Raw genomic sequence first — 25,564 nt, 5'->3', positions numbered from 1 at the left:
CCCCTGGCGAAACCACCGCGAACGTCTTCTGACCACTCGCCTCTCCCTGCAGCTTCACGTCCATCATGCAGGAGAGCATCAGGGTGAGCCCGTCCATGGTGACTAAACTCAGAGCCACCTTCCTCAAGGTAAGCAGCGAGCGGCGAGTCGCGGCGAGTCATGCTCCCGGCCGCCGGGGAGGAGCTGGCCCTCATTCCTGCCTCGTTCACTAGCTCGGCCCAGCAGTTCATCCTCTTAGAAAGTTGGGTCATTGGATTTTTATGAACTGGACATTGGTAGCAGTTTTTCTTTGAGAGCATGGTTTTGAAAGGTGCCAGAAATACTCCAGGTGTGAATTAATAAGTTAGGTCATCTTCCACAAAATTATTTTTAAATGAAGAAATAGATTTTTTTAACATTTTACCAGTATCTACAAATGTCAGTCCTGTGGGTCCTGTATTCCCTGGATGTGAATTAAACACCTTTACTCACTCATTTTTAAAAATTCTGCCTGGCCCTTGCTCTCAAGTAATCTCAGGTCATGATAGATGGACAGATCATGTACTCAGATGAATGCATGTGAATTCTGAGATGCACTTCTCTCATACCTTCACATCCCTGTCTTTGGGGACGGGTCTGGCCACCGAGGGCACATCGCAGTCTGCTGGCAGCGTGTTTTTTCTTCCTGAGAGGGACGTAAGTAACGGCGTGTCTCGCACGTTGTGACATCTTTGAGTGGACTTAGCACAATAAATAGTCTGTCGATCAGAACGTCTGGTTTCTGAACGAGCTGTCTTCTGTAGCACAGTGGCTTTCAAACCTGAGGGACAGGAGACTCCCCGGGAGCCTGTCACAGCGCCCACTGCTGGGCCCCGCCCCCGGAGTGTCTGGCTCAGTAAGTCCAGGGTGGGGCTGGAGGACTGGCTGCTCCAGCAAGTTCCAGGTGGTATCGCTGCTGCTGGTCCGGAGACTGCACTTTGAGAACCACTGGCTGCTACAGCAAAAGTGTTCCATTTTTTAAAAATTATGTCCATGTCAGGAACTATTCATGATGTTGACGCAGCTCAGAGGTTGTTGCTCGCTCTTGGGTGAAGCCCAAGAGTTGTGTTACATGTTACTATTTCTGGAAAGAGACATTTCTGGGACTTTCGGGAACAGAAGCAGGCATATCTTCTTCCTTCCAGCTTGCCTCTGCCCTTGACCTGCCCCTTCTGCGTATCAATCAAGCAAACAGCCCCGACCTCCTCAGCGTGTCTCAGTACTATTCCGGCGAACTGGTGTCCTACGTGAGAAAGGTAAGAAGCACAGCAGAGTGGTATTTATACTCTTGGCAACATAACTGCTATTTTACATACAACAGGTAGCGTGGGCCCTATGAAAAGTACAGCCGTGTTTCTGTCCCTTGTTGTTGTTTTTAGTCCAGAAATCGGCAGTACCTGAAGATGAATGCACTCTTGCTGGTACTGTGGGTGTGCGATGTGTCTTCACGTTCAAAGGACTTTTACCGCTGGTTTTTAACTGCAGGCGGCTTTAACCCCCATTTTATAGGGGTAGAAACCGAGGAACAGATTACAGTGGCTTCTCCAGAGTCACAGAGGCGGTTGGTACAAGGAGCCAGGTCTAGATGCAGCGTATCCTCGTCTGCACTTCAAGTTTTCAGGGGGATTTTGGTCCCTGTTTCGAGAATTTAATGGTGCTACCTGGAGCAGCTGCACAGGCCTGGATTTGAAACTTAGCTGAGTCACCGGCCAGTTGAGTGTGCCCCCAGCCGTGTGACTTAACGCCCCGGACTGTGCGGCACAGGGAACAGAGGCGACAGCGCTGTGATAACTCTGCAGGGCCAGGCAGGCCCTGGACTGATCAGGGGGTCGCTGTGTGAGGCGTGTAAATGTCTCATTTACTGTGCCGGACACCTGAAACGAATCTCCTGTGAATGTCAACCATAACTGAAAAATAAAAATTAATTAGTTAATTAAAGGTAGCCATCCGCCTGTAAGTAAATAAATACATTCAAGTTTGTAGTCTGGGAAGGATGCATCTTTCTGCAGCACTTCTGTGACAGCTGGCTTTGTACCCCGTGAGCAAGTCAGGTTTGCAGGAGCGCAGTCCCGTGCCTGGGAGCCGTCCTGGGAAGGGCTGTCTCGGCCCCGCGGCACCCCTTCCTGTGGCCCTCCGGCTTCATGCATGCTGGGGCCCTTCCTCCTGCCAGCCTAGCATTTGTGAGCGAAGAAAAAGAAAAGAGGCGTTTGCCCTGGCCAGTGCGGCTCAGCTGGTTGGAGCACCGTCCTGTAAACTGGAGGCCTGAGGGTTCACTCCCCAGTCCGGGCACCTGCCTAGGCTGTGGGTTCGGCCCCCATTGGGGCGTGTGTGGAGGCAGCCAATCGATGTTGCTCTCAGATCGATGTCTGTCTGTCTGTCTCTCCTCCCCTCCCCCCACTCCCCACCTTCCTCTCTCTCTCTCTGGAATCAAATAATACATTCTCGGGTGAGGATTAAACAAATAAAATTAAAAAACTGTTTAATTGGTTTTTGTCTTTCCCCTTTCACGGAAGGTTCTGCAGATCATTCCCGAAAGCATGTTTACTTCCCTTCTGAAGATCATAAAGCTGCAGACCCATGACATCATCGAGGTGCCGACCCGCCTAGACAAAGACAAGCTGAGGGACTATGCCCAGCTCGGCCCGCGATACGAGGTGGCTCGTCCCTTTGACTCGCGCCTTTTGATGGTTCAACCCCAAACCATCACGGGTCTGTGTCACCTGCCAGACCCCAGGGCACCAGACCCACCCTGATTCGTTTTCTCCTGCTCCCGGCAATAACTCCGTTTGCTGAGTTGGTGCAGCCACACCTTCTCTGTCCCAGTGTCATGGCGTCACCTAAGGCCGGGCCGGCCTGAGTGTTCTCAGGGGACGCGGTGGTCCTGGCGAATCAGGCCTCGTTCTCCCTGAGCTAGGTTGCCTGGACTCTTCACGTTCAGATTCCTGCTTTGGATGCCAAACGAGTGCCTCAGGATAACGCACGGCCCAGTAACCACTTCCTGCAGCCGGACTTCTGAGTCCACTCCGTAGCTCAGTGGCCTCAGAGGCTGGTATTCCCAGACACCTCTGCTTCTCTGTCTCCCCGTGCTGCATGGTGTGAAACGTGAAATCAGCAGCAGATTGCAGGGATGTCCAGCATCCTCACATTTCCTCCCACGTCCGTTTCACACCCTCTGGCACAGCTCCAAAGTGACATCATAAATTTAGGTCTTTACCCTTGGGGTCTCCACACTTGTTCTCACTGAGGAATACAGTGCCCATCTACCTTACCCGTGTCTCCTGGTGTCACTTGGGGAAAAAAGTAGATAGTAGTAAGGGGAGATTATCTTCTTAGAGTCCTGGTGAGCCTTCCCTGCTTGGAGGGACCATGCCCTTGAGTCCTGCCCCCCTTCTGTGCATGAGCAAATGGGGCCCCCAGGAGGGGAAATGATTGGTCAAAGCTTAAAGGACTATTTAGCGTCTTCTGACTCAGTTTCCCAAAATGTCTCCTAGTGGCACGTGCACGCTGGGTTCCCACAGCCTCCTGCTCCTTCCTCTTGTCTTTGCCACCCGGGGCTGTTAGCCAGTTACTTGAGCTTCCCCTGTAGACGGTGGGTCTTTTTATCTGAGGTGCTTCACCAACCACTCTCTCTCTGTTGAAGGTCGCCAAGCTGACCCATGCTATTTCCATCTTCACGGAAGGCATCCTCATGATGAAGACGACTCTGGTTGGCATCATCAAGGTAACGGCTTTGAGGCTGGCCCGAGCGGCCTCGTCGTGAGACTCCATTTGAGCGACTGTGCTGTTACCACTGTGGGAAGGGGGGCGGCATCCCCATCTTGTCTCCCTGCTTTCGTATTCATTTTTTTTTAACTTTTTTTAAAGATTTTATTTATTTATTTTTAGAGAGGTAAGGGAGGGGGAAAGAGAGACAGAGAGACATCAATGTGCGGTTGCTGGGGACCGTGGCCTGCAACCCAGGCGTGTGCCCTGACCGGGAATCGAACCTGTGATGCTTTGGTTCGCAGCCCATGCTCAATCCACTAAGCTATGCCAGCCAGGGCTCATATTCAGCTTGTGAGCATAATATTACTCATATGTTGATGGAGGAAGAAAGAGCATTAATATCCTTATTTTTCATCAACCCTAAGAGTTCTGTAAATCGAAGGGAAATCCATTTTATTGACTATTTTTAATAAAGAAAAAACGGTTTCACGCCCTTAGACACGATAGCTGGCTGGTTATCGCACCCTTTCGGCCACCCTTGTTTCTTTTCCGTGTTTTCGTGTTGCGCCCCAGGTGCAGGGAGTGAGGTGACCGTCCCTTACTGTCACCGTCAGGTCGTCGCCAGCACTGATGCCCGTGAGCTCCTCTCCTCTCCTCTCTCGCTTTTTTCTTCCTCGTGTCCTGGACGCTCACGCCCATCCGCCACAGCACCCACTCTTTCTGTTCGTCCCTAAACGTGCAGTCACCCTATTGTTAGCATGTGGTGGTGTTTTACATGTGCGTGTGTGCTGTCAGTCATTCTGCCCTTAACTTTTCTCACCAGGTGTTGCTTTTGAAATAAATTCGTGTTGCCTCTTACTGCTGCGTAGAGTCACACCTTTTACTTGACCATTGTCCTAGGGACAAACACCCGTGTTGCCTGGCATCTCACCTCTGCTCCCCTTTATCATAAACAGCATCAAGATGAGCATCTCCGGACATGTTTTCACAGCAGGCCTAGACGAGAGTTTTTGAAATCTGCATACCCAGAGTGGGTCCCTGGGTCACAGGGCATACTGGTGCTTAATGTGGCTCAGTACTGCCAGAGTGCCTTCTGAAACGACTATTCCCTGTGTATCTGCCCACATCTTCCCCAGTACCTGTTAATTCCCGCTTGCTAGGCTTGGCTCTTCCGGGATGTATGATGCGGTAGCTCACTGCTGTTTTAATTTAGCATCCTGTAATTAGTGATGTGCCCATTCGCATGGTTCATGGTGCTTTTGTTTACTTTTCCGTTTATCTGACATCGGTAGAATCTGAACATTTCTGATTTTTTGAAAACTATATAGCTATCGAATTACTAGGTTAACATTTATGTTAATAAAGTCCAAGAAAATGTAGGAGATGAATCTAGATAGATATAGAACTTTAGTGTGTATTTTCTGGAAGTGCATTAAAAGAAATACCGTTTACCCCTGGAATATTAATAGAATCCACTCAACATGCTTCTGTCCTGATGCCAGTCTAATTCAGTTGATGTGCAGAAAGTATACATGCAGGTTACCCCTTCCGATTCATCCATAAAGTAGTGATAGCATCTTACATGCAAAGTAGCATCTTACATGCAAAGTGACCCTCATGAGAAGGATGGAATAAAACCTAACAATTAGCAATAATCATCTGAAAAAAAGACTAAGAAAAATGTAACTCTTTGCCACACAGTTTCAGGTGATACGAGCGGAGGGGATACACTGAGCCCGTTCTGCCCCGGAGGCTGCTTCTGCCGGTCCAGCAGCTCGGGCCCTTACTGATCTTGAACCTCCTGATGTTGAGTATCTATTTCCAATTCTCTTAGGAAGTGTAAGTTCACTTCAGTTAGTGTGACTTCACACGAGTGAGATGTACACGAGGATACGTGTTCATCGTTCGAAGAGGCCAAAACAGTAGTGACGACCTAAGCGTGTATCGGTAGGGGGTCGGCTGCCTGCGTCCTGGCACACTCCCGCTGCCGATGGCTCAGCCGCCGTTCAGAGCGAACCTGCCCCTGGAAGATTCCCAGGAACTGAAGTGAAAAAAGTCAACTGCAGAACAGTGTGTGTCTGTCTGTGTGTGTAAATTATCCCATTTGGATTTTTGAAATTGGATATGTATAAAGGACAAATATGCATGCATGTAAATGAACAGAGAGAGTTCTGGAGGGTCCATGTGAAAAGGGTAAACTGCTGCTCCGTTCAGCAGAGGGGAAAGGAGGTGTATGGAGGGGACTCCCCCTGCTGTGAGCACCCCAGGGGCCAGCAGAAGTCTGGGGGGAACGTGAAGGTTCCCCGCAGACCTTTAGGCCCGTCTTTTCCATTAAGTCTGTCTTTACAAGGAATGTTTTTTTTTAAACTTCATGTTGCTTATTTGATTATATTCTCATTGACTATGTTTACTTACAGTTTACCTTTTTATTATAAAATAGAGCATAGATGCTAAAAACTACAGAAACAATTATGTAGCCTAATGGGTTATTTTAAGGCAAATAGCATTCATTTTCACCAACACTCGAGTCAGGAGACACAACTGAGCAGCTCCCAGCCCAGCACCGCCCCCCCCCCCCCCCCCCCCCCCCGCCATGTGTCCTGACCAGACTTCAGGCTCTCGGTTCATAGTTTTATTATCCAGAAGTAGATCTCTCTCCACTGTAGTTTATACTTGCCCATTTTTTAAAATTGTTGTTCAAGTACAGTTTTCTGCCTTTTATTCCCGTACTTGCCCACTTAAAAAAAATATGTCATTTCTTTTAGTCCTAGTTTAGTCTCCAGGTTTCTTTTTAATTCTTTTTTTTTTCCCCTACAGTTTATCTGTTCAGAACTCAAGGCCTCTGACCTGTAGTTTGTCCGCAGTCTGGACCGTGCTGAGCGCATAGCCATGATGTGTTCATTATGTTTTCTGGCTTTTGTCATTTCTGCCACTTTCATTGCAGTTCCCTTCCTGGAAGTTTAGATGGGATCAAACCCAGATGGAAGCCATCAGTTACCTTTATGACTTTTTGAAATAACTGTTCTTTACAAACGTCAAAAAAGAGATAAGTCCCAGAGAATTCAAAGGAGTGCCTTAAAGCTATTTGATGTTTTATAGATATTATAGGAGACTCTCTTTGGGGGAATAACAAAAGCTTCCTCATTACAGAAAAAAGAATCAGCAAAATAAACTTAGATAACAGATTTGTTTTCATATTTTATCTCCCTAATTACAAACACCATTCCGAGAGCGCTGAAGGAGAATTGTTAAATCTCGCACAGAGGGTCGGAACCCGAAACTCGAGTTTGCCCACATGGCTGTAGGCGCCCTCAGACGGGATCCGAGGGAAGGCACACCAAGTTCAAATGCAGGCCCTTCGTCCCACCCCCTCCTGGTGATAAGAAAAGGAACTCTTTACGTTTATTGAAGTGATTAGAATGGGAGGCAACTTAAAACTTTCCATACCCACCACCTTTGGAACATCATGTGAAATCGTCGTCATGAGTTTTACTGAGATAAACAAAGTCCCAACGAGGTGATGGGTTTAATAATCTGTCCTGTCTACCGGAGATCACGGAGATGGAAAGGAAAACAGTCCCAGTCCTACAGGGAAGGGGCAGAGACCGCTCCACTCGGGACTCCGTAAACCATCTCTCCTCTGGCCTCCTTCCGGACCGCGCCTCCCCCCACCGCCGGTGGTTGACTGCCCTCCGCTCTGCCCGCAGGTGGACCCCAAACAGCTGCTGGAGGACGGGATAAGGAAGGAGCTCGTGAAACGCGTCGCTTTCGCTCTTCACAGGGGGCTGATCTTCAACCCACGAGCCAAGGTACCAAGTGACCGCAAGGAGGCCATCCCTTCTCCTTCTGTCCGTTCTGTCTGAAGAAGGGCCAGGGCACCCGTTTCAACTATTATGAACAAGACCTTCCCTCCTAGCATGTATTTAATAGGTGATTTCTCAGTACAGTCAACAGACGTGCTTTTTGTCCTACATTATAATCTGTTTTAAAGTCAGTTCTTTCTTCCTTCACCTGTTGAGCCCCAGATTTAAGAATTGAACCGATGTTTATGATTCAGTTACTTCTTGTAGTTAAAAGAACTTGTTAACCCCAACGCTGATAGGAACTGGAAAGGCTGTAAGTTTTCATTTTGTTTAGTGTGTTAAGAAATATGGTAATTTGCCTCAGAAGACAAAAAGAAATAGGCCTGAAATTTATATATAGGGTTCTTTTCACCTCAGTACATTCAATCTAAAGTAGTTTGTGTTTTAAGATAGAGTTATTCATCCAGTGACGTGAGAGAAATCCACATTCATTTTTTATATCCTTTTGTATGGGGTTCCCTTTCCAAATGAAATTTATTCTTTGCTGGATGCCGGACATCAGCTCCCACTCATCCTAGATGGGTAAGAAATTCATTATTTCCAGAGCTGACTAGCACTATGGTCTCTTAGTCAGCGTATCATTTAAAGTCCAATACAGATATTAGTGGTCCACCGTCTACTGCAACATAACAGAATTCGTGTTTCCCCTCTTGAACAGACGAGCGAACTGATGCCCAAGCTGAAAGAGCTGGGAGCGACCATGGATGGGTTCCACCGTTCTTTCGAATACATACAGGACTACGTCAACATTTACGCCTTGAAGATTTGGCAGGAGGAAGTATCTCGCATTATAAATTACAACGTCGAGCAGGAGTGTAATAACTTTTTAAGAACAAAGGTAGCTGAAACCATTTCAAAATTCTTGCCTCTATTTGTTATTTCTGACTTTTAAAATACATACCCTAGACCTCAGAAATGCCAACAAGCAAGTTTATTTAAATAGTTACTAAAAATCGGTAAGCACTAGAAAGTTGTGAATACCTTTGGGGTACCTTCAGGAGCTGTGAGGATTCCAGAAAAGTTTATAAGACACCTGGCCTCTGGGAGTTCACTGTCCTAAGGAGAAAGCAGCCACGATTAAATGGCTACAGAATGAAACCATTCATTGTCGTTGTAATTCAAGTGACCGAGAGGCCAGAAGTCACCTGCGTTTGATCGGAGCATACACCTAAGAGCGGAATTGCTGAGCCAGGTGGTAATTCTCCGTGTAACTTACTGATGAACCACCACGCCGCTTCCCATGGTGCCTGCGCCGTTTTTATTTCCACCAGCGACGTCCAAGGGTTCGCCTTCCTAATATCGCACGTCCTTGTCAACACTCGTTGTTTTCCTTTTTTAAAACAAATGTGTGCCCACTGTAACAGGCGTGAAGTGGCACTTCTCTGGTTTTGATCTGTGCTTTCCTGATGACCAGTGATGTCGGGCATCTCTTCCTGGACTTGCTGGCCAGTTCTTAGCTTCCTCAGCGATGTGTCTACTCAGATCCTTTGCCTGTTTTTTAATTGGATTGTTTGAGCACCAAATTCTTAAGCTGAAAAGCGAGATTTTAGTAGTTAACAAGGGGCTACTCTGTAAGCTTTTCCTTAGGGAATTGATGATTCAGGTCTTGAAAGATTAGGTGTCTTCCAATGTTATTACACTGATACCTGCAGCTCAGGAGCCCCAAACCAAAAGTTCCTGTGTCTCTTCTCACCTACCCTCATTCACCTTACTTTCTCACAAATGTTTCTTTTTTAATCAATGTGATATGTGGCATTTTGGAATGACTATTAATATAGTTTTATAATTCTCCTCTTTGAAACCGAGGAGCATTCATTGTCACTCTTTATGCAACATTGTTCTTGTAAAACCATGTGGGAAAAGCATAACTAGGTTACCTTGTCAAAGATGTACTAAAAATGTGTTCTTTTCTTCTAGATTCAAGACTGGCAGAGTATGTACCAGTCCACCCACATTCCCATACCCAAGTTTGCCCCTGTGGACGAGTCCGTAACGTTTATTGGTCGACTCTGCAGAGAAATCTTGCGGATCACAGACCCAAAGTAGGTGCCTCTGACTTCCAGTGGGCCTTGCACACTGTGGACTATCAGAGTCTAAGCCGGTGCTGCATATACTCAGGTCACACCTTTGTTCCTGCCACAGCAGGTTCCCTTCTAAGGGGTTTACTCAAACCCACTTTTTTGAGACTGCGTATTTTCCTCAGTGTGACTGAGGTGACCCCAGGCCAAAGAACTATAGATTGAAACAGCCCTAAGGTCTGTTTGGCCACCTGCAGTCTATGCCTCTCTTGCTCTCCAGTTAATGCTCTATGCACTTGGGCCTGGGGGCATCCCAACATACAAAATGTTCTTAAAATTACAGATTGCTCATCTGTCCCTAGTAACCTTGGCACACACCCCATTGCAGTCACTGGGTCTTGCACTTGTCAGTTCATATCTTGACCTTTTGAGATTATCTCCTTGTTTCTCAGCCCAACCCCCCAGCGTATTGGATAGTGAGAACTAGCATTTTATCGAGCACTTACCTTGTGCTGTCTTCCCAGAACCTGATCCGCATTCTTTCGTTTACTCATTACAAGACTCTTTTGAGGCAGACATTGTTATCTCCATTTTAAAGATGCAATAACTGGGGGAAAAACTAAATCGCTTGCACAAGCTCGCAGAATTAATACAGTGGTGGGCCCAGAATATACACCAGACCCCTGACTCTGGAGCCCAGCTCCGGAGCCCTGTGGTGTTCAAGGGCAGACTGCAGAACTTGGCACGCAGTGGGACAGAGTACATGTGAAATATCTCATGTAATCAAAACTGCCCTCAACAATGTATGAACTTCTTTCAAAAATCCCAGTAGACATGAGTTTTGTGTAAAAGGATAATTGATCCAAAATGTTTTGTAGCTCCTCCTTTCTTGGCACCCACGAGCTGATCACTGAGTCCCTTCTAGAACATTCCCCACCCAGCGCCCTGCTAACACTTGCAGAAAGGACTAAGCATGGTTGGGGCTTTCGTGTCCTATGTTGAGCTCATCACCTGTGTTGGGAGCTTCGTAAGTGACACATTCAAAGTGCCGGCCCTTGGCAACGGAAGGAGAACCCTTGGAAGCCGGAAAGTAGACATCACATGTAGTTCTGGAAATCATCTTGTTCTTCTGATTTCTAGCTCTTGAGGCTCTTTTAACTCCCTCCTAAATCCCATTTCAGTAAAATGCTGGGTCGTGGAATTGGGGTCATGTCATCTGTGGAGATTGGGAATTGCAGAGCCTGGCACACCTACCAAATCAGACTCTCCAAGAGAGGGATCTGGCCACCTGTCTTCCAGCTTAACCTCCCAGTGATGTGAGGCCCCTGCCTCCACATTTGAGAACCAGTGAAGTGGTGGTTAAGGGTGTGGTGTTGGAATCAGGCCTCTAAGCCTCAGTTATCTCACCTGTAATTTGAGGGTCAGGTGGCTCGTCTATCACAGAGCCACGAAGAAGAACAAGACAGCTCAGCCCAGCCCCCAGCACAACAGAAGTGCTCAGTAAATATGGTTGTTCCTGTCATCCTCATGCTCCTGAGTCTAAAGAGAGACCTTGGTTTCTGGCCAGACCTGGGAGGAGAGAGGAAGTGGCTTTGTCCTCGTGCCCTGAAATGTACAACAGGGTGCCGGGGTTCAAAGTTTCTTTCTTACCAAAATGGAAACGGCACGTGACTGTTTGCCCACTGTGTCTGGAACTTTAAAGAAGGACCCCCATGGAGAGACCTCTGGACTTTAAAGTTCTCCAGCCTGGTACCCAAATCTAACTTTGTCCCCTTAACGTGATTCCAAAGAACAGCCCCGTTCAGTGGAAATGAATCCGTCAAATCAGGGACGTAGCACAGGGCAGACAAAGGAGGTATAACTCAGAGCTACCTTCCTGGTCCGTCATGTGTCAGTGTGAAGAGAGATAGATTGGATAGCGATGAAATAGACATAGGTATAGATTAGCCGCCTCAGTACAGAGGTTATCAAACAGATCGAGTCACTGTTGCTTTTCATGCCCGAAGCCCCCACTCCTGTTAAGCCCTGCGTCTCCTAACCATGAGTCCTCAGCTGCCTTGGGATTTTGGGGTGTGCTCTGTTTTTGTCTCAGGGTGACATGTCACATTGACCAGCTGAACACTTGGTACGACCTGAAAACGCATCAGGAAGTGACCAGCAGCCGCCTCTTCTCCGAAATCCAGACCACACTGGGGACTTTCGGGCTGAATGGGTTGGACAGGCTCCTGTGCTTCATGATCGTGAAAGAGTTGCAGGTGAGCCTTCCGGCGTCCGCGCGTGTGTTCTGTGGCCCTGGCCCCCCAACTTCGCTCTCGTCCCTTCCCGTGCTGACACACTCAGGGGCTTCCCATGAGGCCATTGAACGAGAATCAACTAGCATCCTTGGCCGGCATAGTATTTGTATGGGTAGATGGTTTTGGTGAGTTTCACCTTGGAAGGATGAGATTTTTTCTCTTTGGAACCGGCAACAATCTCCCCCTAGAAACGGGATGTTTCTAACAGGAACCAGAAGTTGCCGTCTCCCCAGCACCCCACTTGCAGCATGGTGGGATTTAGGCCACTGTGCGTCCCGCCTCGCGTTTCGTTAACTGGGGTGCTTGCTCATTTTGTTCACCGTGTTTTGGTTCTTTTATTTTGCCTTCTCGTTGTAGAATTTCCTCAGTATGTTTCAGAAAATTGTCCTGAGAGACAGAACTGTTCAGGACACTTTAAAGACCCTCACGAATGCTGTCAGCCCCATCAAAAGCATTGTCGGTAAGTGTTCCGGAACCAGCCTGCGGTGGAGCGAGCGCTGCGACCCTTCCAGATTCACTAAATGGAAAACTCTATTTTAACCTTTCAGCAAATTCGAATAAAATTTACTTTTCCGCCATTGCCAAAACACAGAAGATTTGGCCAGCTTATCTGGAGGCCATAATGAAGGTATGTTGTGGAGGGAAGGGTGATGGTCAATGCTCTGTTTTTTTTATTTGTCATTACTTGTTGTTTTAGTTGCCCACAGAAAGCTCCTTCTCTCTCCTTTGTCATTAAAGCAAAAGTACAGTATTTCAGTTTGTCATCATTTCCACAGTTCGTTTGACTCTTTGTCTTCCCCTTCAGGGCTGTTCTTGACTGTGCTTTTCGTTGGCTCATTGTTTTCCTTTTGCTCAAGGGATCTGCTTCTTTCTAAAATGCATTATAGCAGGAGGTGCTCCTGCACAGGAAATGGGAACTCCCCTCCCTCCGTGACTGTCCGTCCTCACACACAAGGTCACAGGCGTCTGTGTCTGCACAGATGGGAAAGCCAGGCTCTCTGGGGCACAGGCCGTCCCTGCACCACGCCCAGAGCGCTGCGTCTTTGGGGTGCGCTGCAAAGTGAGCTGAGGACGTTACTTTGCTGGACGGAGATTAACTTCGTTGTAGAACCCACTCCCCCACTCTCCTGCCGTGACATGGCCACAGTGGCTCCCGGGACCCTCCGAACCCTCTGCGTGCCCTCTTCTCATCACGTGATGACCCGAGACATCCGGCAGCCCTTCACTGAACATGTGTTACGTCCGAAGCATCGTCACATGTTGGGTGACACAGCTGAAGGAAACACCAGCTGTCTCCTCAGCAAACCTGCTGACATCCTACTAGACCTCCTGGTTCAGAGGACCACGTAGCGAAGGGAAAGTCTAGAATGCCACGGGAATTCACAAAAGCCACCTTCTCTTGTTCCTAGTGACAGGAGTTAATCACTGAAGACAGGACTCGTTGCCTCGGCCAAATTCACAGTTTATTTCCCATAATTTCAGTGAGTTGTTTATGGGTTGTGTGTTCACGAGTGTGTTTAGTTTGGGAACTGAGAACAGGTAACACGAGGAGCCTTGGGCTCTGCCAGGCGTCCCGTTACGTAGGTCTGATGGCCCCTCGCCGAGTGATTGTCAGGCGCTGAGAGTTGTGAGGCCAAGCTTCTCGTTGCTGGGAAGCCTTCAGGGCGGAGTGGAGAGTGCCCTGAGGTTGGGGGGCCTGAGTCTCCCCTCGGCAGGTGGCCGAGGGGGATGACGGGGGTTCTCGGACGAGGCCTGGAAGTCTTCCGCTTGGTTGCCAGGTGGTTTGAAGCCGGTGGGTGTTCCAGACCACCGTTCTTTTTCATTGTAGCCAAGGACTGTATCTAAGTCAGTGATCCTTAATAAGGCCCCCGAGGACAAATTTGTCATTTGGGGAATAGTCTGTGCCGTTCAATAGTGAACGTGGCCCCTAGCCACATGCTGATACTGGGCACTTGCAATGTGGCTTGGGGGGAGGGGGAGCCAGGAACCGAACCTTTAATGTTATTTCATTTTAATCAGTTTAAATAAACAACACATGTAGCTAGTGGCTGCTATATTTACAGTGCAGCTGTAAATCATGAGAGAAATCATGGAAAAGTGATCACCTGAGTTTCTCTAAGGAGGCCGACAACAGGGTAGACAGTTCCCGTGGCTGCCCGGAGGGAGAGAGCACCAGAAAGAGGAAGTGTTGGTCGCCAACATTCAGTGTGCTTTAAATAAGCACAAGTTGTGTTACACTGACTTGATTTCTGTTTCCAGATGTAGATTGATGCTTTTAAGGGAATCCTGACACACAGTGTCTGGAATTCAGCAAAGAATTCCATGGACCAGATGCAAGGTTGGAGGCACATTTTTGAGTAGCCTAAGAGAACTTACAATGTTCTTGGCCTTGCTCTATTCTGATTTTTAAATAATGATATTTTTGTATTAACAAAAAGTTTCTTACTTAGAAATAGCATTTTTTTACGTTGACTTTTATTTTCACATAAGTAGAATGACAGTCTAGTAAGAATAGTGGTCAAAAGTAATACATTTGAGGTCATTTAACACTTTGTTACAAGTACCATTTATATAAATAATAACTTTCCTTTGTTCATAGAGGTCTCTCTCCCCCTCTCTTTAATCCTCACCTGAGGACATGCTTATTGGTTTTAAGGGGAAGGGAGGGAGGGAAACATCAGTCAGTTGCTTCTCATACGTGTACCAGGCATGGACCAAATCCGCAACCCAGGTATGTGCCCCGACCAGGGATCACACCTGCACCCTTTTGGTTTACTGGATAATGCTCCAACCAACTGAGCCACACTGGACGGGGCAACCAAACCGGTCTGTGTTCCTTAATCTCCCTTTGTTCCCAGCAACTCAGAGGAAACGTGTTCACTCCCACCTTACTGTGGCCGGCATCGCAAAATGGCCTGCTTTCCTGTCCCTCCTCTTCCCACTGCTGATCTTCTAGGGATACCTGTTCTAGAATAAAAAATAAAAAATTTACCGGCACAGAAAGTTAGAGCGTACTGTTGTTTCTGTGATGTGGACACGTTTATGGGAGCAAGCTGACACCTGTCTCAAACCACAGTCCCGAACAGTTTGCTGCCACCTGTTGTAGACGTCTTAGGTACTGTTTATGCTCATCGCTGCGTGGGAACCAGTGACCGGTCAGCCACATTAGCATAACTCTCTGTCATAGATCCGTTCTTCTAAATGTCTGATTGTTATGTTGTGTTACAACTGGCTCCCACGATCCTTTGTGTGTTATTTTGTGCACACAAAAAGTTGTTCTGAGGCCGTGTGATGTGCTTCACCGGATTCCAGAAGGGGTTCGAGGTGCACAGACAAGGACAAGGACCCTGGGTTAGGGGGTTCGCACTGTTAGGGGGCCCTCCTTGGTACATTTTATGTGGGTTATTTTTTAACCCAGATTATTCCATGATCTTTATCCCTGAGTGATGTGGAAGACTTCTGTCCACCACATCTTAGAGTATCAGAGGGAAGTGTCACCCTTAAGTCTTGAAAAAGTCCGGTTTAGGACCAGTAAAGGAGGTAGGGCTGGCTGCTCCTGGTAGCTACTAATCTTGGAGTATCTATTCCAAAAGATCAAAACTAGAGCTCCGAAACAGACACCTTTAATACATAAAGCACTGACCATTAATGAGCCTCTTTGTGAAATATTAGACATCAGGAGTTTTTGAGGTCGATGTTCCCTGAACGACCCTTCCCTGGTGCCCCGTGCAGGTGAGGTGGCGCTCAGCCACGGAGCCCGGGCAGGCAGTCCTTCAGTGTCCCCATAGGGCAGTGCATGCCCCACCGAGAAAGGGGCATCTCGGCGTGCACCTCCTTCCCTCACTGCGCAGCGCTGACCCGTTCTACCTGTTCTTTCTCTTGCCTGTTCCCAGGTCGGGCAGATGCAGATTCTGAGAAAACAGATTGCCAATGAATTAAATTATTCTTGTCGATTTGACTCCAAACATCTGGCGGCTGCCCTGGAGAATCTCAATAAGTAAGTGCCAGCGTTTGGAAGAGCCAGCTGTGGGCCGGCGTTGTGCATTCTCAGCTGGCACCCCAGATCCTTCCGCACCTGCTCTTTTGGGGGCTCGTTGGGTCGAGGCTCTCTGGATTCATGGGCTTCCTTCCCATGGATAACCAAACCTGTGTTTCCTCAGTGTTGTCCCTTGGGGGGTGTGTGTGTGTGTGTGTGTGTGTGTGTGTGTTTGTCTCTCTCTTTTTTCTTTTCTTGATGGATTCATGTATTCAGCCAACATACATTGATCACTTAATGCACACCAGACACTGGGCTAGGTACTTGCACAGACTGAGAAGGCAGTCACAGTTGACCTTGAACAACGTGGGTTTGCACTGTGTGGGTCCACTGAGACACCCATTTTTTTTTCAATAAATACTGTACGTGTTCTTTTCTTTCTCTTAGGATTTTCTTAACACTTTCTTTTCTCTCGCTTTAAGAATAACGTATATAATACATATGAGACATGTGTTAATCAACTGTGTATGTTATTGGTAAGGCTTTTGGTTAACGGTAGGCCATTAGTATTTAAGTTTTGGGGGACCAAGAGTTATACATGGATTTTCAATTGCTCAGGGGGGCGGTGACCCCAAGTCCCATGTTGTTTGAGGGTCCACTGTGTGACCAGAGTCCACACTTGACTTGCCACTGGACTGAGTCACTGATCGTCCTGTGGGCGACTGGGAGCGTGTTCATTACTGCTGGGAGCGGCTCTGGGCACACGTCCCGGGGTGCAGTCACATCCTCCGCCTCCCCAGCAACGCGCTCTCGTTCCCAACCTTCTACTTAAAGATAAGCAGTGCCTGTGTCTTGGTCATTGAATCGGAGCTTTTGACAAAGTAGGTATTGAAAACAGTTCACTCGATTCATAACACTTGAGTGGTCAGAGCATTTGATCTGGGTTAACTCCAGAAGGAAAAGTCATCTGAGGTTAGATTTTTCACACATATACCCGATCACAGGCGTGGCAATTGAGAACCAGAAGGCCAAGCCCTCATTTTCTAGATGAGGAAACCGAGGCCCCGGAAGATGACATCATGGTCCACATTAACTGTCGGATACATTCAGTTCATCTCTAACACTTACCGCCGTTCTGTTTTCCTTCCACCTAGGGCCCTCCTCGCAGACATCGAAGCCCACTACCAGGACCCGTCCCTTCCCTACCCCAAAGAAGACAACACGCTCTTGTATGAAATCACAGCCTACCTGGAGGCAGCCGGCATTCACAACCCACTGAATAAGGTCGATGATTAAAATTAAAATACCTGACGGTTTGGTGGGAGAGCGTGTGGTCCACAAAGGTGATGTGGCCCCGGTAGCCGATCCCTGCGCTGAAAGACTGGGGGAACCTGGGTTCCAATCCCAGAGCCTCCGTTCACGCAAGCCCCCGCCCTTCCGAGCTCCGCTTCCCCTCATGTAATAGGAGGAGGGGATCACACCTTCCCCACCTGACTCGGGCTGTGGACATCCAATGATACAGTATTTGTCCAGCTCCTTACAAAGCAAGACACGCTTTGTCTGTAAGAGATGAGCTTTACGTTTATCTGGGGTTTGACACTTGAATTGTACCTGAGTGGTGGCTTTGATTCTCCTGCCTGAAGGTGTTTGCCTTCGGGGATGACAGTCAGCACAATTGTAACCCAGAGCTACAGGCTCTTCCCTGCAGTTCCGGTCTCCAGAATCCTCTGAGAATGGAAGTTTTTTCACAAGTTGGTGTCAGACCTCATTTGGTGGCAAAGCCTGTTCCTGTGAATGTTTGTGTTTTGATGACTTTGATCATAGGATGTTAATCTAGACCCTCCATTGCCCTTTGTAAAGTCTGTGAAATGTGTCACCAACCATGGGTGTTCTCACTGAGTCTCACAGGGACTCTGTGAAGTGTGCCCTTGCTGGGGAGGAGCCTGGGCTCTGGGGTGCCTCCCTTCCGGGGGCTCCTCACTGGCTAGGGCAGAGCCCTGCTCCCGGCCAGGATGCCACCCTGTGCCCAGGCTGGAGGGGAGGGGGGAGGTGGCCAGGTATGCCCCGATTACTTTCTGCCAGGCGATCTGGAGGGGGCTGCTCTGTGACCTTGCCCAGGGGAAAGCATGTGACAAAGGAGACATCTCACTTTCTCCTTATGCACTGCCCCTTGCTGCCTCATGGAGCTTCCCTCCTTTCTGCCACCTTCCCTCCCTCCCTCCCTCCCTCCGCCCTTCCCTCCTTGGCGACTGCGTTTGCCTTCTGCCCCACTCCTGCGCCTCCCTGTTCCCCTCCCTTTGTTAGTGACATTCAGAGGATTGTGGGGAGCAGCGAAAGTCACTGCTAATCTCTCAGCAAAAATGTTCCTTTCCCGGAAGGGCTAATTGTTACATAGTAGTTACGTTTGTGGGGACGGGGTCCAGTGGTGTCAATAAAACTGAAGGCAGCAAGTTAATGGAACCATCCTAGTTTTAGGTAGTCTGAAAAGCAAATTGAAATTGGATGGAAGCTTTTCATTTGTTAATGCGTTCTGCGGTATTGTGCCATGTGGAAAAAACACCCACTCTCTCGCCTTTCTCTTTCCAGATCTACATAACAACCAAGCGCTTACCCTATTTCCCAATCATCAACTTCCTGTTTTTGATCGCACAACTGCCAAAACTTCAGTACAACAAAAACCTAGGTATGGTATGACGTTTATTCTTTGCAATAAGTAACAGTATCAATAGTTTACTAACTAATGAAACAGCTCTTTGTACAGAATGCTATGTCCCATGAGATCTCTTCTTAAGTAAATACATGTTTATAAAATCCATGTCTTGGAGCCCCTGAAATTTAAAGCCCCTTGCCTGAAATGGGGACGGTGGGTTTAGTGTCAGCCAATGGTAGTCCGCTGTAATTTCCAGTGGCTAATTATTGACCTTGTAAAATGGGTGGGGCCTTGGCCTCTCTCCTTTGCTGTTCAGGCAGCTGATTATGGTGTGGAAGGAAATTCTTTTGGTTCATGTCCTGTTCTTCCAGCAGGGGTCACGTGCCCACTGTGTGTCTAGAGCTGCGGTGTGAGGAGTCACAGTGCAGTTCGGAGAGTCGTAGAGGGATACTTCGTGCTTTAAGACATGTAAAAACTGACGACAAGGCCTCTGGCCCTGGGCAGAAATCCTCAGGGAGAAACCCAGCCTCGGTGCCCAGCCCACTGCACAGATTTCCGCCTTCTGCCGTCTCCACTTCTGCAGATTCTTGCCTTGTGTAACACTGAACATTGAGTTTAAAAATGCTTGTGAAACATTTTATCCAGCACTTTAGTTGTTTTCGTTTAAGACAGTAGAGTAGTTCGGGTATCTTATCTTATATATCACGCCGCCATTAATAGAAGTCACTTACAGGTATTTTTACTCTCTCATTTACATTTTTTATATCTTCTCATTTTTTTCTACAGTCGCATGCCTTAGTTATATATTCCAAAGGACAAAGTGGTGGTAGTTATAAAGAGAGTAATCATTTTATTGTGTTGAATCCCTGACATCACTGGAAGCCTGCCCGCATCCCGGGCCTACTTCCCAGGGCAGTCCAGAGGTGTTTTTCCTTCCGGGTCACCATGTGCCAGCCACGGTGGGGCCGCAGACACGCTGACCCGCAGGAGCATTCGCCCTGGACGGGCACCGCCAAAGCGAAGTGCTGGGCCTGGCGGCGTGACCGGTGACCCGTGTTGCCTTGCAGGGATGGTCTGCCGAAAACCTGCTGACCCCGTGGACTGGCCGCCACTCGTCCTGGGGCTGCTCACCCTGCTGAAGCAGTTTCACTCCCGGTACACGGAGCAGTTCCTGGCGCTGATCGGCCAGTTTATCCGCTCCACAGTGGAGCAGTGTACCAGGTAGGCGGGGCCAGCTGGAGCCCGTGGAATCGGGGTTACAGGCGGGGCTGCCAGCGCTGAGCGCAGAATTCCCCGTGTCGGCCCGGTGGAGATGGGGATTGGCTGCCTGCCCTGCTCTGAAAGCAGGTCAGGGCACATCTCCTTGTTGGAGGAGTTCAAGGTGGGCCCCGCCCGGGGTGCCCCTGCCTGGAGAGCCTCCAGGTGCACTCAGTCATTCTGCATGAACGAATGAGTCATGACGGTGATTAGTTTGGGGAAGAAAGTGCAGGCCCCTCCTCTGCCTGCGGGGGTGCTGTGCTCAGACCTGGGGGAGCCTCAAGCCACAGCCAGGCAGCAGCTCGCACCCTATCGGCGGGAGGCAGGGGCGCGTCTCCACCAGACCCTGGACACAGCCCGGCTCCTGCTGTGCCATGAAACAGAAACCACACTGATGTTCCTACCTAATACCAGGCTTCTAAGCCTTTCGTTCTTGCTCTGGACCCCACTAATGTGGCTTTTCTGAGATAGGAAAAAAACTTAATTGCATGAGATGTCGGGTCCTGAGCCTCGTCTGTTACCCTAACAGGTCAGCCTGACGGACTAAAGTCTCTGTCATGTTACACATTCCAAATCCGGGAGAAAACACCTGGTCACTTTTGTCAATGTAACAAAGACCACAAGGCTGGTCTTCTAGGCCTCAGCTGGTCGGGTGCGACTTCAGGGGCCAATTTGTTTACCCGCCACCAAGGGCCTGGATCGGCTCTCAGGGGTCCCTGGCAGGTAGTCATCCAGCCTCTGCTGGGTCATGCCCATCGGTGAGGCCCCGGTGACCACCCAGGGCGACCCAGTAGACGGTTGGAGACGTCCTCCCCATCAGAAAGTTCCTGATCGTGGTAAATGGGAAGGTCATCCACCTCTCTGAAAATGGCCTTCGCTGGGCTTCCTTCTGCCTTTGCGATTAGACAGAGTGAGTGCAGCCCCCTCCTCCACAGCATCACCTCCAGGCGGTCACGTCACCTGCTGCCTTAGGCCTTTTCTTTCTCTGGGCGAGCCCCTCCACCCACCCTGATGTGCAGTGGACCACTCGCCACACTGGTGGCCGCCTCTGGGCTTCTGGTGTGCTGCTGGCCACCTTAATGTGTTCTCCCACACTTGTCCCCAGATTCCAGATATGCCCCCCTTAGAGAGGAGGGTCGTTACCCTGTCGAGCGCAGTGCACCTAAAATGACAGCACTGGGTGCTTTACATCCGTGGTGTGCCATGGCTCATTGTGACTTTATGTCCTTTTTAAATCCTGGCATCTTTTTCCCATGAGCCTCAGTCAGACCAGATCTTCCCCATCTCAGTCACTGGTTAGAACACAAGCACTGGGTGTGTTTCTAGGACATAGGGTCAGTCTTGCTTCAAAGGGCCAATTTCTTAAGAATTGAAAAAGAGAAGAGAGCTTGGAAGGAAGAGGAAGTCTCTAATGAAATCGTAACAATCACCTTGGGGAGCGGAGGCCAGGGACCAGCTGCAGGCGGTAGGAGGGTGGTTGTTTCCGGCCACCTCCATGCTGGCCACGCCCAGGCACGTTGCGCCGTCTGTGAAGAGTTGGCAAACTCTTGTTCGCTAGTGACTGTGAACCCAGCCCAGCGTGTTCCTGGCAGCCTTGAGCGAGGTCATCAGGATACCGGAGTCGGGCTGCAGCTCAGGGTCTCTGACTTGGCTGCGTGGAGTGACATAGGAACCTGAGATGTGTGGAGACGCCGTCCTTCCTAGTCCCGAGCAGAGCACGTATAAACAGAGCCCTGGCCACACACTTGAAAGATCGAGAGCAGTGGGAACTTGCCAGGGGCAATCATCTTAAACGTTCTTTTTAAAAATATTTTTTAAAAATTTTATGCATTGATTTTTTAAGACGAGGAAGGAACAGGGAGAGGGAGAGAGAGAGATGTCGATTTGTTGTTCCCCTTATTTATGCTTTCATTATTTGATTCTGGTGTGTGCCCTGACTGGGGATCGAACACCGGCCCATCAGGACGGCGCTCTGACTAACGGAGCTGCTCAGCCAGGCCTTAAGCATTCTTTTCAAAAGCAAAAAAAAAAAAAAAAAAAAAAATCATCAGAGAAGTACATTAGTAATCCAGGACCATAAAATCCTTTGTGATTTAGAAAACGCCAATCTGTACATAAATTAGAACTTAGTTTCCCCCTAAAAACTCATTTCGATTAAGAATGCAAGCACCAGGAGAAGAGTGCCATGCACTCACTTCGCTGCAGTCTCGGCTCCAGAACGTGCTGGCGATACAGTGGTACGAACGAGTACATGAGTAGGATCCATACAGAAAACTGGAAGATGGTGTATCTGTTTGACACCCTCAAATACACAGTAATGGTCCAGGCACAATCCCAGATACTGGAGACAAAACGACGAAGACATGATCCACACCCTAAAAAAAAAAAAACCCAGCACGCAAGCAACTAAAAAGTTCAGAGGGCTGGTGGACGATAGCACCTGGTATACTGAGAGCAAGGAAAAAGCCACCTGCCCACAGGAGCCAGGGAGGACGCCACAGAGGAGGGAGTTCCCAAGTGGGGGCTGGAAAGATATGTCTAGAAGTTTACTTTCAAAGAAGCCTGCAGAGCAAGTGTAGCTGCAGAGTCTGGAGGGCGTGGGAAACTACGGCCCGTCCAGGGACCTGCCGGCCTTCGAACCGTGAAGTGCTGAGGGGGGACAGACAGATGCGTCCAGACAGACGGCCGGGGCCGCATTGCGAAGGTCCACGTGACCACAGAGAAGGTCAGATGTTCCCGTCTGCGCTCTGCTCTGAAGGCAGGTGAGCAGGATAACGGCTTGACAGGAGCCGAGAGGCTGTTCTGTGGATTTGTTTCTCCTTTGACCTCACTCAGTAGTCTGTCGTCGACTCGGTGTTTCGGTGTGTTGTTGGCTCGGGGTCTCCCACGTGCAGAGCAGGGGATTGACCCCGACTGTCCTCCGTTACAGCCAGAAGGTACCTGAAATGCCTGCAGATGTTGTGGGTGCTCTCCTGTTCCTGGAGGACTACGTTCGGTACACGAAGCTCCCCAGGAGGGTGAGTGACAAGTAAAGATTAACGCTCTTCGTGCCCTTTCGTGAGAAGATGGTGTTAGGAGGGGCCCCGGACTCACTGGGAGCGGGGTCCCGCAGCTCACTCCCAGCAGATGCTGTGCCCTCGCCACTGCTCTGCCCACAGCTCTAAAATCTTACCCCCTCTCCGCCACGTCAAGTGCTTTTCAAGAAGACAGAGTTTAAGACAGCTTCCCTCCCCTTCTCGCCGTCTACCCTGCCCTCCTTCAGTCAGCAACTCAGCCAGTTCAGGGGTGAGGCGCGAGGTCCGGGAGAGAATTCCGTCAGTGGCCGGTATAGAGAAATAACCAAGTGCGGTGTGTTCTTCCCTCTCCAGAGTAACCTAAGTTCATGCCGTGGCTAAAATGATATACAACCGCTCTTTCTAGAAATGACACACTGCCTTTAACCTGTTGAGACATTTTTTCCTCTTCTTTACTAGTACTTCTATTTGGGTGGATTTTAGCTCAAGGTGGGGAGCTTGGTATATAAATGTGAAAGACTTTTAAAAGATGCTGAAAAGCCATTCTGATTTTTAAAAATTAGTAGGTTAGGAATCAAAGATCCTTTTTTATAACAAACACCAAAAATGTTTTTTAAAGTTAGCTGGCCGTGCCATGCTGCGTCGTGAGACAAGTGGCATCCTCACTGAAGGCAGGGCTGGAACTGCGGCCCAGGTGCGAGACAGTATAATAAATGCAACAGACACGTGCAGGGTGGGAAGACGACCCATTCCTCTACTGAGGATCTAACTGTCTGCCTTGAATATCCACCGTCATGTGAAAAGCAATTAAGAGTTCAGAAAAGCTGATTTTATCAGTAACGAAGTAAATCCAATCCTATAGCCAATTCAAAAATATAATGCAAAAAAGCTACTATTCACAGAATTTACAAAGAAATAATATAGCCAAGAACAACTTCTTGAAGGAGTATGAAAGAACAACTTAAAAAGAAAGCTATAAATTTTTGAAATATAAAATTTTGAAGTCCATGTAGAATTCTGAATGAGGAGGCTCCAATATTACAGAGGAATCAGTTCTTTCTAGTTTATAGATTTACTTGCAATTATAACTAAAATCCCAGATACTGTTTTTAACTTAGAGAAAAAAAAATTTTAGACATTTCAAAGGACTTGGGCTAAAATAAGATTTGGAAAAAGATGAAAACACATTGTACCAAATATGAAAATATTTTGTAAGACTATAAAAATCAAAATAGCACAGTACTGGTGTAAAATAGATGGATCGGTAGACTAGAATGTGTAGCCTAGAAACAAATCTTAGCACATTCAATTACATATAAGGACAAGTAGCACCTCAAAGGAGGGAGAAGGGGTATTTTAGCCAGTAGTACTGAGAAAGTGAGTTTATTATGTGGTTGAAACATAGCAAGTCTCTTCACATCTCCTCCCATGTTTCAAAATAAATAACAGCTAGAGTTAATTTGAAAAATAAAACAAATAAATTAGCAGATATTTGGCTAAAATTAATGTATCAGCTCTTTTAACTTCCCATGTAAAACACCAAGGGAGAAAACCATAAAGTGAAAGATTTGGAGATTTGACTTCTTATAAATGCTAAATGTAATTTGACAATTCTGTCAAATGTCTCTTCATTTAAAAATTGGAAAAAGTATTAACAGAAGACCAGTTTCTTTGACTTACAGTGTGCTCTTCACACCAATAAGGAAGAGAAAACCAACCCAATCCCAGTAGGAAAAGAGCAAAGGATATTAACAGGCAGTTTTTAGGAAAAGAACTATAAATGGCCAATAGACATTTGTAAAGATGCTCAATCTGACCTGTGTTCAAGGTCAAAATCAAAATATCAGTAAGATCACTGTTTCCACCAAATTGGTAGAAGGTCAAATGTTGGGTGGCTAGTGCTTGGAGGTTGGAGAAATAGTGCTTCTCAGTCCAGTCAGTGGGGGTGTAAACTGGCATATCCCTGGGGAAGGGAAATTTGGCTTTATCTACATAAAAAAAAAAGGTTTTGGATTTACCTCCCTGATCCCAGCAATACCACCGCTAGGAATATGCACCTCAGCTCGCCACGGTTTGTGTGCAAGGATGTTCATAACGTAGGATTTAGCAGAGGTGAAGGACACGAGATTGGTCCCTAATTGTGTGTGTGTGTGTGTGTAGCCTAGAAGAATTCAATACGAAATAATTAGTTTTTTTCTAAGGGATTGAGATTAGAGTCTTTTAAAAAATGTATTTTATTATTTTAAGAGGAGGGGGAGAGAGAGAAATATTGATCACTGGCCTCTCGCACAGCCCCTACTGGGGACCTGGCCACAACCCAACAACCCAGGCTTGTGCCCTGGCTGCAGGCCACCACTCCATCCACTGAGCCACACCAGCCAGGAATATTCGTTTTTATACTCCTTCTGCATTTGCTAAATTTCCTCTAGTTAGCAGGTGATACCTTTATAATCAGAAAGTTAAACATTGCTTTTAAAAAGAACCCATTTCCAGCACCTGGAGGGTGCCTAGCTCTCTCTGTATTCCACCCATTCTACCCCTCGGGGCTTCCTCCACGAACAGCCAGGGGGATGGGTGCCGTGCCTTTGTGGGCCTTCCTCCTCTTCCCCCTCCAGCTTGGTCACTTGCCAGACGTCCAGTTCTTCCTGGATATGTCACCTCTCAGTACTTCCTAATCAGAGTGCCTTTAGGAGCGCAGATTTGGGGGCAGGGGGGAGCCGGGCAGCCATCCTGAGGTGTCAGCCGTGCGGAGAAGTTAGACACCAGGAC

General features: G+C 48.1%; 1 protein-coding gene across 2 annotated transcripts in view; it reads left to right on the top strand.

Annotated features, from left to right (window-relative positions):
• Positions 1-25,564, top strand: part of WASHC5 (WASH complex subunit 5) — a 54,004-nt gene that overhangs the window by 25,102 nt on the left and 3,338 nt on the right. For both annotated transcript variants that reach the window (XM_028533923.2, XM_036031413.1), the window contains exons 14-28: positions 53-128; positions 1,164-1,274; positions 2,532-2,672; positions 3,659-3,739; positions 7,431-7,532; positions 8,245-8,424; positions 9,504-9,628; positions 11,697-11,859; positions 12,256-12,358; positions 12,447-12,526; positions 15,792-15,895; positions 17,029-17,158; positions 18,461-18,557; positions 19,592-19,745; positions 22,711-22,798. In XM_028533923.2, the coding sequence (XP_028389724.1) occupies positions 53-128; positions 1,164-1,274; positions 2,532-2,672; positions 3,659-3,739; positions 7,431-7,532; positions 8,245-8,424; positions 9,504-9,628; positions 11,697-11,859; positions 12,256-12,358; positions 12,447-12,526; positions 15,792-15,895; positions 17,029-17,158; positions 18,461-18,557; positions 19,592-19,745; positions 22,711-22,798 (1,735 nt within the window). The remainder of the gene's footprint in view (positions 1-52; positions 129-1,163; positions 1,275-2,531; positions 2,673-3,658; positions 3,740-7,430; positions 7,533-8,244; positions 8,425-9,503; positions 9,629-11,696; positions 11,860-12,255; positions 12,359-12,446; positions 12,527-15,791; positions 15,896-17,028; positions 17,159-18,460; positions 18,558-19,591; positions 19,746-22,710; positions 22,799-25,564) is intronic.

The sequence above is a fragment of the Phyllostomus discolor genome, chromosome 7 (genome assembly GCF_004126475.2).
Source record: "Phyllostomus discolor isolate MPI-MPIP mPhyDis1 chromosome 7, mPhyDis1.pri.v3, whole genome shotgun sequence".
In the NCBI taxonomy this organism is placed as follows: domain Eukaryota; kingdom Metazoa; phylum Chordata; class Mammalia; order Chiroptera; family Phyllostomidae; genus Phyllostomus; species Phyllostomus discolor.
The sequence above is the reverse complement of the archived record's forward strand: the minus strand, read 5'-3'. Positions and strand labels throughout refer to the sequence as shown.